Here is a 13,281-nt window from a genome sequence, read left to right on the forward strand (position 1 = left end):
CAGCCCCCGCCACGCCATGTGCCCGGGGCCAGGCCTGGGTCCAGGGGAGCAGGGAACTGGTGGCTGCTGTAAGCCTTTCCCCGTGCGTCCTCTTCAGGGTGAAAGGGTGAGGGGCCTCCTAGGTAGGTCATCACTGGGACAGTTCAGAGAGGCCCGACCGAACAGCAACTGCCTGGCCTGTGATGGCTCCAGTGGGGAGACTGAGGCTCAGGGGTGGGAAGGGACCAGTCATGGCCGAGGGGCTCAGGGGCCTGCACTCGGTCCCCTGGACCAGAGTTAGCCATCTGGTCGCCTGTCTGCAGGACGAGAACTATCTACCCTGACTCCCAGCGCTGGATCCACTATAGCACAGGAGAAGCGCGTCGGCATTCCACGAACACCCCAGCTCCTTATGACCAGACCGTTGTCACTTCGGACACCCGGGACAACCCCCCGCCAGCCCCTGCCCAGGCGACAGGGAATGGCAATGCGTGTGCACAGGCCCAGGCACCCCGGGCCTCTCGAGTGACTATGCCCTCCACGCACGCGTTCTGACCGTGCTCTGCGTGGAGCTCACCGCCTCCCGTTTTAACCTAGAAAATACTTTCTGGTCATTTCAGTGGCTGAGACGGAGGCCTCCGGGGCTAGGCCCTGGTCCACCAGGAGGCGGGCGTCCACAAGCACCAGCCAAGGTCCTCTGTGGTGGGGCAGGCTCGCTGTGGTTTGGGTTTTCTGGGAGCAGAGCGATCCTGCTTTGTAGGCACCGCCCCCGCTGCCCCCACGTGGGCCTCAGTTCACTGGGGCAAACGCTCCTTTTCCAAATGATCCACGAAGCGGTGAAGGGTTCTCTCAAACCCTGCACTGCCTACGTGCCTGCGATGGGTTCCAGGCTCACCCTCGTCCCACCGCGCCCCGTGTCAACACACACCGTCCTCACAGCCGGCCAGGACGTCCACTGGCACTCCCACCCGCACACATTCCCCAGCGACACCTCCTGTCTCCCTGGGGCCCCGGGGGTAGCAGCACCCACGTCTCAACCAGAGAATGGGAGGCGGGTCGGGCAGGACAGCGCTCACGCTGCCCTCAACACACAGTTTGGTGCTCATGTTTCTGGAGACTAAAAAGGGCTCGAAAACATCACCCATAGGAGGTGCTGGGACCAACCTGGTGCCTGGTCCCCAGGCAGCCACCCTAGTGGCATCCACCCCGTGTCTCTGCACAGGCCCCCTTTCCAGCCCTGCTCAGTGAAATCCGGGGCATGTCCTCCACCCCTGAGGTCAGAGGTCATGGCCACAGAGCGGCCTTCAGAAGGGGGCCGGGCAGCCGGGGGGCGGCCTGGGCCTGGTGTCCAGACCAGCAGCCTGGCTCCATGCTGCGCATTTGCCTCTTTAATCATTAGCCTGGAAAGTGTCAGCAGCTGCTGGACTCTGCGCATCCTCCCCAGCATAAAATATTCACCAAGAGAAACCCCAAACAGCAACGCTGCCTTCCGTGTCAGCCGGGCCCTGGGGATGGAAGCTAAAAATAGACAGGAGGTAGAAGACTTGCTGACAAGACAGACGGGGAGGGGGCGGGGTGGGGCGGAGGCCTGAGCCCCCCCCACAGGCACCAGTGGGCTGGCTGCAAGGAGCTCCTGTGTGCTTGGGGAGGCAGACGGTGTCACACGGCGGTCCTCAAGGGAGTGCACACACAGGCTGAGCTGAAAACTCCTCTCTGGGGAGCTGCACCCTCCCTGCCAGAGCCTGGGCCCCAGGACACCTCCATGAAGAATCAAAGACCATCTTTAATTAGCAAGATAACAGTCTGGATCAATGTGAGGCCAGCCAGCAGGAAGACAGGGCCATCACTAACTGCTGGCCCCTCAAACCTAGGGATTCGGCCACTGTCCCCTTCACTCAAGCAGGTGTCTTTCCCCACCTGCTGGGCACCAGCATCCCTTCCTCTGGGCTGGCCCTCCACCTGTGACTGACACCCCCGACCCACGTCACGGGTTTCTAGAAAGGGCACGGGCAGCTTCCCGGGTACTTAGACTGGCCCAGACCCAGGACTGCTTTCCGCCTCTGTGAAGGTCATGGGTACCCCCACAAAGGGCTCCTGGGCCACAGGTACTGTCCATGGGAGACTGGGCCCCTCCTGGCTACAGCTGAGTGCCAGGGTGCATGCAGGGCAGGCGGGGGCAGCCCACAGCAGCTGCTGGGCTCTTGGGCAGGCGAGCGTTACAAATCAACTACGGCTAGCACTTCGGACCTGGCCAGAAAACCCTGTCAATTCACATTTACTCAGAATGAGCCTTTGCAGAATGAAGATGGTCCGACTCCTCGGCTGTGCTTACTCTCATACCCATTTGGGGAGCCCTGCAGGCCGCTGTACCCCGTCAGCTGACAGCAGAGGAAAGGCCCCACGGGGTCAGAAGGCTGGGTCCTGGGGCTGGGCCTGGCCGGGATCAGCTGGGTGGCCTCAGGTGTGTTCCTGCCCCCTCCTCTGCCCCTACGGGCGGTCGGCTCCAGGCCCCAGGCCTCCAAGTCCCTGGTTCCTTTTACCCAGATAGTTTCTGGGAAATGGCTCCCCTGCCCCCAATACCAGGCCCTGCTTGAACGCAGCCCTGTCCATGAGGCCCTCCGTGGAAGGAACCTCCTTAAGTAGCAACAACTGTCCCAGGGAATGCAGATCCCCCACCTCCTGCTTCTTCCCCCATGACCCTCACCAGCATCTCACAGTCTGGTGTCCCTACTTGCTTACTGGCTCCCTCCAGGAGAGCGTCAGCTCCAGTGGGAGGGGTCCAGAAAGCACAGTGAACAGCAGCAGACAGGTGTGGCGCTCCCAGAACCCTCACCCACCCTCTGTGGCATGCACTAGGGCCGTCCCCCTGGTACAGATGAGGAAACAGAGGCGCACCCAAGAAGAGCAAGCCTGGGACCACACAACCATACACCCTGACCAGAACCCAGGCAGCAGGATGCCCATGCCCACGTGTGCCCCGATAGGACGTGTGTATCTGTAACAGTGAGGGGGGATTCCCTGGGGCGTTCAGGGATCTGCAGTTGCCAACTGCCCACCAGCAGGGCACTGACCAATGCAGTGGGGGAATGTGGCTGGAGAGGCGAGCAAGCCCATGAGCCACCCACGGGTATTTTCCTGAGCCCCACTCTGTGCCGGGCATCCTGGAATCACACATCGGTCTGGATGCACCGGAGGATCTGAGATGGTGCCGGGTGCTGGGAGATGGTGTGGGAACAGGAGAGAGTCGCTGGGCAGTGGTGGGGGTCAGGCTTTATCTCGAGTGTGGAGGGAAGGCGATCTAAGGATGAGCTGAGAAACAGTGGAAGGAGCTGCCTCCGCAACAATCTGAGGGAAGGCGTCCAGGCAGAGGGACAGTGCGTGCAAAGGCCCTGAGGCAGGAATGAGTCTGGGGGCTGAAGCCAGAGAAGCCAGCTTTGCTGGACCCTGTGCCGAGGGCACCAAGGCCAGAGAGCAGATTAGGTGGGAGAGGGAGAAAATCTGATTTTAACAAACTTCCTCTGCTCCAGTGTGGGGTCGGGTGGAGGGCAGCAAGCCTGGAGGAGGCAGTACAGCTTGGGGCTGAGCAGGGATCCAGCCAGCGATGGGGCCTAGAGACCGTGGGTGTGGGGGGCTGAGCAGCAGAGAGGAGAGGAGCCAGGCACGTTCCCGGGCTCACTGAGAGAGGGAACCCGGGAGGACCAGTGGGTTTTTTGGGGGAAGGATGATGAGCTCAATTCAGGATACATCACGTTTGAGATGCGTGCGGGTCCCTATAGGAGGCTGGCAGAGCTGGCAGAGCCGATCGGGGACTGAACCGTGAGCACAGAACAGTGCTCGTGGCACGAGGCCTGAACCCAGCCACCCAAGGGGGAGGGAAGGGCATGGTGGGCACCCGTCAGGGCCTGGTGTTTGGGGGATCACGGATTGACTGTGTGGACACTGCGGTCCTGTGTCAAGGGAGCACAGGTTCCCCCGAGGCCTGGCGCATCATGCCAGGCCGGCGAGATAGAGACGCACAGTGTCCTTGCATCTGGCCGCGCTGCTGGAGCCCGGAGGCTAAGGAGAACAGAGAGCAAGCATTCGCCTGTGTGAGGCGGAATTCAGCATTCGGGATGGGGCACTGTGACAACATGGAAGAAGATGGGACAGGGGTCCAGGAGAGAGGCAGGGAAAGCCTGTGTTTGAGGGCCAAGAGGAGCAGGCAAGGTTCTGAGGAAAAGTGGCCCAAGACCCAGAGACACGTGGCTGCTAAGGTCAAGGCCAGAGGCGGTCAGGGGGAACACACGCTCATCAGCCAAGGGGACAGGGTGGGCATGGGAGCCATCCCCCCGGGGCCACGCGTCAGGGCGAGGGGCAGCGTGTGGGACGCACACCCCCAGTCCTCACGCTCGGGCGAGGCTGGTCTCAGGGAGGCTCGTCGGGCTGACAGCAGGAGGGCTGTGTGGGGCTCCCTGCCTGTAGAGGGGGCAGGTGGGGGCAGAGCTCTGACAGAGAGAGGCTGCGGGGCCGGAGGGAGCGGCACGTGGGAGCCTAGTTCCCGGCCCGCGTGAGCAGCGGGTCTCCACTGTGGCGTCTGTCGTAAAGGTTTTCAGCGCCCACTCTTCTCCTGCAGGAGGCACAGGATCTGCCTGGGGAGCAGCCACCCTGGCTCAGGGAGCGGCAGGGGGCCGCATAGTGCCAGGAGCTCGAGAGAATCCCCCCGCCCCCGCCCTGGCCAGTCTGCCCCCCACCCTCACCCCGGGGGGGCAGGGAGCTCCCCCTGCGGCCCCACAGGAGCGGCCTCCAGCAGCAGAAGTGCAGGCCGGCTCAAGGGGCATCAGGAGCAGCCCGAGCAGCCGCAAGTCGTGTGCTGGACCCCAACGCTGGCTCCCCGGGATGGGACGTATGACCCTCCACAAGCACCTCAGCCTTGTCGGCCCAACGGGCCCTCGTCTGGTGATGGGGGGCCAGCAGCGGGGGCCCCGCTCCCCAGGGCTGGGGTGCTGCTGGCTGCAGGGAGCCCCAGAGGCCTCGCTGGCCGGTGCGTGGACAAGGTCCAGGCAGGACTGTGACCGGCACTGGCAAGGGATGTGTGAGGCTTACGGTAAAACCATCCTGGGCCTCAAGGGAGATCTGGAAGCAGCGTGCATGTGTTCACTCATTCATTCACTCATTCATTCATTCCACAGTTCCCGAGCACCTCCCAGTCAAGCATCCTCACCACCCACCCACCACCTTCCCCATTCCCCACTTTGGACGTCGGCCACCTCTGGCTCCCTGACTCTCCCTGCGTCCAGCACTTGTCAAATTGCTGGGATTCCTGCTCCGGGACCCTTCAACACTGCGGTGGCAGCATCCCACGTGAGAGGCTGTGTGGCCAGACACCTGCCATCTCTCTCTGCACACCCAGGGCAGAGCCCGGCCAAGCAGCCGAGGCACGGAAGGATCATGAGTCCCCGATGCCCAGCCCCGTGCTGTCGGGGTCTGGCTCAGCCCCCATCAAGCAGGACACTCAGGCCAGGTTCTCCTTGAGAACCTATCCCTCGGGAGGGTCCTCAGCCCCACTGTCGCTTTTATACGTAGCTCTGGGAGCCCCTGGGCACTGTACTCACCCTTGAGGGAGAACCCCCAGAGCAAGGAGCTGGTGAAGAGGTCTCTCCCGTCCTGTCTGCCCGGTCTGACCTCACAGTCCACAGGGGAAGGCCCTCGCGCTTGAGGGGCAGTGCAGCCCAGGTCACTGGGCCGCGAGGTGGCCGGCCGGGCCAGGGCCCTGCCCCCCAGAATGGGCTCGTAGGACTCAGTCTCTCTTGGGAGCCTCTGAGTGCTGGCGGGGCCAGCCGGGGGGGCGGGCGGTCACTCACCACGAGCTGGGGCACGGGCAGCGACTTGCCCTCCTGGCTCAGGGACACGTAGGTGAAGAAGGCACTAGCCGCCCGGTAGCGCTTCTGCGAGTTGTCCACCACGGGGTCGGCGTCCACCAAGACCTCGATCTCCATGGACTTATTGCTCGTGAAGGTCATGCGTCCAGAGATGGTAATGACATAGCCTGTGGGGCACGCACAGCGGGTTAGCGGAGGGCACCGGCGGAGGGGCGGGAGGGGCGGGAGGGCACAGGGGGCGGTTCACCAAGGGCGTTAGGAGACACCTGGTTAGGCAGCGTCTAACAACTACGAGGACATGGAAGGGACGAATTCTCACCGCGCCCCGTTAGTAGCCCCGAATGCTCATCTGCCTCGGGAGCAGGTGTTTGCTTTTAGTGTTTACGTGGACATTTGGAGTGCTGGCCGTCACCTGGCCCCCTGCCCCCTGGGAGGGGCGGCCCCCCACCTGCTTTCAGGCAGCTGGGGGGTGAGCTGGCTCTGTCCCTCTGAAGTCACATTAAGGCCACGTAGCCACACCGTCCACACTGTGACCTTACTGAGCCACACGGCTGCCCCGCCATGTTGCCCTAAGCCACCTTCCCGGTACCGTCCCAGCTCCCTGGCTATTGCTCCTGATGCTGGTCTGACGGCAGCCTCGGGCACTTGGCAGGGCCAGTGGTCACGTTGACTCTGGTCCTGCGTTCCCCCAGAGCCACTGCGTGTACTTCAGCCCACGTCCTCCTGCCCTTCTGTCCTGTCAAAACCACGTCTGTGCCGTCAGGCTCTCCCTCTCTCCGGCTGGCTTGCTCACGGGACCAGAGCCCTCCTCGGAGCTGCGGACCCTGCCCCACAACATAGCCGAGACCCTGAACTTGGTCTGAGTCCCCAGGTGCTCACCACTTGCCTGGGCTGGCATGGTTTCCCTTGTTGATTATGATGCAGTCCAGAGTCCTACGTTCCCATAACACCATCCCGGGTGTCCCTCTCCCTCTCAATCTCAACCCAACCTCCCTGTGCTCCCCATGCCCTTTGGGTCATGACTCTCCACCCTGGCAGCTGCTTCCCAACCTAGAGTGGTTCTCCTCCCCCCAGCCCCCCATTCACGGGCTCTCGCCTGCCATCCAGCCTTGGCCCTTTCGCACCTTGCTCCCTTCATCTCACGGAGCCCAGTCTTCTCCTATAAACAGACTTGACTTGCCTCCCAGGGTAACTATAGGGAAGACACAAAATGACACACCAGGTGCTAACCTAGTGCCCAGTGGCAGAAGGCACTCAGCACCGTCATTATCATGGCTGACGGTGTGGCTCTGGACCACGAGGCAGCACTAATCCTCAGGGGCTTCCGGGGGGAGGGGCTGACACCCCCACCAACGTGTAGCCAGAAAGGTCCCCCAGCCCCCGCTCCCAGCATGGCCTCGTTCTGGGATGGGTTCAAGGAAATCCCTGCCCAAGTCTAGCACATGATGCTGAGACCCGCTCCCTGGAACCAGCCCTGGAACCAGTGCTGGCCGTGGGAACCTCTTAACAACCCTGGGAACCCTGGTGTCCGAGCTCCGAGGAGACAGGCGCCACGAGACACGTTCAAAGACCCAGGAGGACAGACAAGTCAAGACAGCGTGGTGACTGTTAGGGGTGAGCATGTGGGCAGGCCAGAAGCAGGGGCAGTTATTCCATGTTACAGAGTACCAGAATGTTCCAAGCCACATTCAATTTCATACTTACAGGGAGGGCTTCATGTCCCGTACAGCCATTTCCGGGAGGGAAGGAAGGCCACGCGGTCAGTGACAGGGCCATTATGGGAGCTCTATGAGGGCAGAGTCACGAACAAAGCACCCAACACACACCTGTGGCCGGGCTGAGACCAGAGTGTGAGCACTTCAGGGCCCGGGGTTGGTGGGCAATTCCTGCTGCCCCGTTAGGAGCTGCCTCTGTGACCCACAGGCTCACCAGGCTCTGGCCGAGTTACAGGCGGCTCGGCACCCGGGGCAGGATGGGGGAGGTGCAAATGCATCTCCCCGTGTCCTTCCCATCATCGTGTCCTCTCTACCCCCAGAGAACCTGTGATTGCCACGGGGTCTCTCCTGAGAGGAATATAACACACCAATTCTGCTTCTGGTTTCGGGGGGTCAGGACAGCCCTGCAGTGCTCCCCAGTGGCCCCCAAGTTGAAGGCTCTGTTTTGGATGACCCCGTAGGTGCACCTCTGTTCGGAAGCATGGGCAAACCCCCATCTGAGTGTGCCCGGCATGAAGGCGGCACCAGGCAGGGCTGCACTCGTGACCACACCCAGCCAGGGTCTGCGGGACTTTTAATAGGAGAACACACGGCATCCAGGCTCGATCTGCTCACCTCCAGGGACCGCCACTCCTATCAGGAGGCCAGAGGTCAGTGGGGGCAGGTGCTCATTGCAGCCATCATGCACAGGGCTCTGGTGGACAGAACCTGCTCCAAGGCTCAGCCCGGCCTGGCTCCCCCTTCCTGCCGCTTCCTTGAGGCTGCAACAGTGCTTTCTCATGGGATAGGAGCCGGACCAGGGGCCTGCAGGCCCCTTCATCACCCAGAGGGGGAGCAAGGCTGTCGACGTGGTTCACCAGGGAGCACGGGGCTAGGACACAAGGCCAGCGGCAGGCTGCCCAGACATCTCATGGAGATGGGGTGTCAGGCTCCTTCCCACGAGGTCTGGCTCATTCCATACCAGGTGCAGGGGCAGGGCCACAGGAGGGGCGTGCCAGGCCTAGCCCAACCCCCGCCTGGGACACTGGGACACCACCTGAGACAGGGAAGGACCGCAGCGGCTGGCTCGTGTTGGCGTGCACTTCCGTTTGCCCGAGGAACTGCAGACTGGGGAGCGGGACCTGCCAGGCACAGCAGCCAGGCGCTCAGAGGCTCTCTGTGGGGCACGGCAGAGGCAGGGTGGGCCAGAGCACGGGGACACTGCCTGGGAGCTTTTCCACTAGGTCACATGTCCAAATCCACCCAGAAAATGGCTTGTTTATTTAAAAGACCAGGTGCAACCAGCTCAAGGGGGAAATCGCCCCCTGTCATCGGTGCTAGGAGCCACAAGCCCACCAGGACAGGCTCAGGTTGTCAGGCCACTCTCCTGGCCTGGGGGACGGAGGCCGGGAGGAGGCCCCGAGTTCTCCTCTGAGCTGCTAAGTGGGAACAGACAGCCATTCCCCGCCGAGTGTCTCCATGAAAGGTAGGCTCTCTGAGGCCCGGAGCGGCCCTGGATGGCCCGCGGTGCCCTGCGGAGGACCTCGGGTTCCACAGGCTCTGGGGTGCACTGGGCAGGTGGCCAGCCAGGACCCACACCGTGCCTTGGCTTCCTCATCTGCAAACAGGCACAGGAGTAGCTGTCTCTCGGGGAGGTTGTGACAAACCAGTGAGCCTGCAAATGTGGCCACGTGGAGGTCACTTGCCCACATTAATTATGTCATGTGGACGTTTAGCCCAGGACAGAAATTTCTGGTAGGGTCTGAGTGCCCTTCTGCTTAACAGCCCTCCAGGAAAAGCCACCTTAAGCCCAAAGGCGGAGTGTGCCCACACAACGCTCTTAGGGTCTTTGGGTGGAGAATTACACCAACACGGTAATAAGAAGTAACGTTTAAAACAAATCACATTTTTTCTCTATAGCGGGCACATAAATGCTGGCCAAGAGGCTGCTTCTAACGCTGTCTAAATGACTCAACAGGCTATTGCATTAGCAAGGGAGATTTTACGTTTTCAGCTTGTGAAGAACACAGGGTAGCAAAGCATTAAAAACCCTGCCCTTTCTCTCCAGGTCCCAGGAGATGAGCAACTGTGCCTGATCAGACGCCGAGACGTGACCAGAGCAGCAGTGCTCCCTGCACAGGAAGGCCAGGGCCGCAGCTCAGCTCGCCCGGTACGTCAGCATGGTCTGAGAGGCCAGGACTCAGGACCCCAGGACGTACGGTACCCTCTAGACCCAAGTTCCGGTGCCAGCTCTCTCTAAGAGGCCGAGACTCGCCAGGAAGCTCACCACCCCTGCTGCCTCCCTGCGAATCCCCCGGGCCTCAGAGGCGCCGGATATCAGCAGCTGAGGGGTTTGGGACAGGCTGAGGGGCACTTCCTCTCAGGCCTCCCTGAAGCCCCCCAGGGCTGAGCTTCTTCTTGCTCTCCTGTGCGCTCTGCCAGGGTCCTGTCTACAGAGCTTATAGGAGAAGACACAGGGCAGGGAAAAGGCAGGGCTCGGAAACAGTCTGGAGCCCTACCTGCTTCTGTGTCAAATGGAATTAACGGACTACTATGGCAGGAGGAGCAACGGCCCCCAAAGATGTCCATGTCCTAATCCCCTGAACCTGTGAATTATGTGGCCTTGCATGGCAAAGGGGCTTTACAGATGTGGTTAAGAGCCTGGAGATGGGGCGACCGGCCTGGATTATCCAGGTGGGCCCAGTCTCATCATAGGGGTCCTCCCAAGTGGATGAGGAGGCCGGAGCAGAGGGTCAGAGAGATGCCACCCTGCTGACTTTGGAGGTGGAGGAGGGGCCGTTAGCCAAGGAAGGCAGCTGGCCTCTAGACGGTAGAATAGGCAAGCAGCAGATTCTTTCCTAGAGTCTCCACAAGGCACCCTGACTTTAGCCCAGTGAGACCCGGTCAGGCTTCCGACCTCCGGAACTGAGACAGCAAATCTGTGTTGTTTCAGCCACTATGTTGTTGATATGTTGTTACGGCAGCCATAGAAAATTAATACAACTACGTAGGTAGATGCTGCACTGGGTGACTTTAACGTAGCCCAGTTTTTCGGGGCTGCTGCTGACACTACATCATAAGTAACTAAAATCAGGAGCACGGGGCGCCTGGGTGGCTCAGTCGGTTAAGCGGCTGCCTTCGGCTCAGGTCATGATCCCAGGGTACTGGGATCGAGCTCCGCATCAGGTTCCCCGCTAGGCGGGAGGCCTGCTTCTCCCTCCCCCACTCCCCCTGCTTGTGTTCTCTCTCTGTCAAATAAATAAATAAAATATTTTAAAATAAAAAAAATAAAATCAGGAGCACGATACCTTATAAAGCTCAGAGAATATTACCTTTACATGGTTTTATCACATGTTTCTACCGCTTCATGTGGTATTTCCATGTTTCAAGCAGGGATTCTATGTCAATACAAGGAATCTAGAAACTTGAGGAAGCTCCAAGTAAAAACGAATTCCAAAGGCAACTGAGCCAGGATCCCGGAAGCCACATGGTTGAAGACCTGGTGGGTTTCCAGTGGGAAGGATGGTCGGTGGCCACATGTGGAAATCGGTTCACGGTTCCATCAAGGGCTCAGGAAGTCAAAACTTGTAGTTGTCTTGCCACAAGGTATCCAACCGAAAGGGACACAATTGTCTGGTATTTTGTAAATTCTGTCTCCGATCTCGTGGTTCCAACCACTGGATACCTAACTGAATTTGGAAGTTGGAGATTGTAGCCAATTCCTCTTGTGAATTCCAGAAAAAAGCAGAGCCCCCTGAGTACCAGCAAGAAGCCGAGAAGCAGGCCTGTCTAGTGAACCCCAACTGGACCCCCGAGATCGGAGCGGGGTGCCCCTGCAGATGGCGAGCTTAGACTACCCTGGGGGCACAGGCTGCCTCACGGGAAGCCTGTGCACCCAGCTCTGCAGCAAGCTGAGTGGTGGGGGGACCCCGCTGAAGGGGGCGCTGGGGCACTAGGCTCTGTACTGAGTGTCCGTAGGACCTCTAGGGGTCTATGGAAATGCGTCCCAGATCATCAGACGCTGAGGACAGAGTCCAGACAGTCCAGAGACCAGCGCTGCCCAGCAGACTTTCTGTGATGCTGGGAAGGTCCTCTCTCTGTGCCATCTGATACACAGCCGCCAGCCACGTGTGGCCACTGAGCACTTGAAATGAGGCGCGTGCCACAGAGGAGCAGCATTTGCCATTTTGTTTACCTTTAATTATGATGCAGATAGCCAGGGGTGGCCAGCAACTGGTGTGGGGGACGGCACAGGTCAGCGGCCCCCCCCAGGCAAAGCTGATGAGACTGAGGGTGCAGCTGGAGGCGGGACTGACTAACGTTAGTGGGAAAAGGGCCCTGGGCCAAGGCCGATGCCAGAGACACGGACAGAGCGGTGCCTTCCTTGCGGCTGGACTCCCCCAACTGCGAGAAGCCATAGCCATGTTTTCGAGAGGCTTGAGAAAGCCAGAAGAGGGTTTCACAGGACTGCGCGGGCCAGCCGCCACTCTGGCAGCTGCGAAAGGGTCAAGGGTGAATGGCGCTGCATTTGAAGTGAGGGTACAGGCTCGTCACCCGCCACGGTGATGCCCGGGCCCCGGCGGCAGCGGATGCCCGTGTTGATCAAGCCTGGCAGTGAGGGGGCGCCCGAGCGAGGGGCTCAGAGGCCTGGCCCCGGAGCTGGCTGTGCGGCCCTGCGGCCCGGGCGGGCTCCAGACCGGAGAAGTGGGGATGAGTAGGCTTCCTGCCGCACGGGGCAGAGAAACCGGATGGCCCTCGAGCGGGGCCTAACGCACACTCGAGAAGCGCAGCTCCCTTCTCTTTCTGGGGCCCCGGGGAGCGGCGGGGCGGAGGGAGGCCCGCCTGACCCCCAGCAGCGAGCGTCCCTCCCAGGGCAGACAGCACGGCTTGCCAGGATTGGGCAAACAGAATAATAAAAAGTCGCTCTTACCACAGCTGAGGGGCTGCCAAGGACTTCAAACGTTAAGAACAGCTCAGTGTTGAAGTTCCAAAAAGAGCAGCGGCAGCGAGCAATCCTCAGAAAAGCAGGGAGGTAGTGAAGTAACTTCGGTGTGTCTTACATAACACAGCCCAAAGCATTTTCCAGAAGGTTCCTCACTTCCCACCCAAACAGTCTGGGGAGACGGCTTCTCCACCAACAGCTCCAGCTTTAGGGGTTCCTGCCAGGGTTTCCTGAACCCTGAGAGCTACAGGAACCACGTGCCACTTCTACTGCCCTCAACAGCTGCCCTGGCGTTTTCACATCTCATCTTAGAGAGAAACAATCAGCAACGGGGCAAGCGTTCAGGTCTTCCAGGGTCACCAGCTTGCCCTGAGCGATGAGGGGGTCCTGGATCAACCCACCCCACCCCGCGGTGCTGGCCACCTCTGCTGCAGCAGCCCGTCAGGCCCCACGTCAGGAATGCAGCCCCGTGGACCGGGCCTGCAGAAGCATGAGGGAGGGGGCCTGGGACCTTTAAGGCCCGGGTTGTGCGGTAACTGATTAGAGCGGCCGCAGTGAGCTCACAGGAAGGGGGCACGTGTGGCTGGCGATGGGTCTACATTTCTGGGCTTTTCCCCACCGCGTCAGAGGGTGGGGGGCACCCCTTGGGGAGGAGCGGTGGCCTCTTAGGGTTGCACCCTCCGGGGCAGTGCGTCTGAGGAGGCCGGACGCTGGCTGTGGGTAGCTGCTGCCCTGTGACCACGGCCCCAGGGGGCCCCGCGGCTCAGCCGCCGGCACGTGCCTTTCCCATGAAAATGTTCCTGAAAAC

At 60.8% G+C, this 13,281-nt stretch overlaps 1 protein-coding gene across 1 annotated transcript in view; it reads right to left on the reverse strand.

Annotated features, from left to right (window-relative positions):
- The window catches only part of ACOT7 (acyl-CoA thioesterase 7), a 63,525-nt gene that overhangs the window by 10,447 nt on the left and 39,797 nt on the right, over window positions 1-13,281 (reverse strand). The window contains exon 6 of the mRNA XM_081816816.1: window positions 5,820-6,004. Within this exon, the coding sequence (XP_081672942.1) occupies window positions 5,820-6,004 (185 nt within the window). The remainder of the gene's footprint in view (window positions 1-5,819; window positions 6,005-13,281) is intronic.

This window comes from Leptonychotes weddellii, chromosome 4, assembly GCF_054177405.1.
Source record: "Leptonychotes weddellii isolate Sample4059 chromosome 4, ASM5417740v2, whole genome shotgun sequence".
Classification (NCBI taxonomy): domain Eukaryota; kingdom Metazoa; phylum Chordata; class Mammalia; order Carnivora; family Phocidae; genus Leptonychotes; species Leptonychotes weddellii.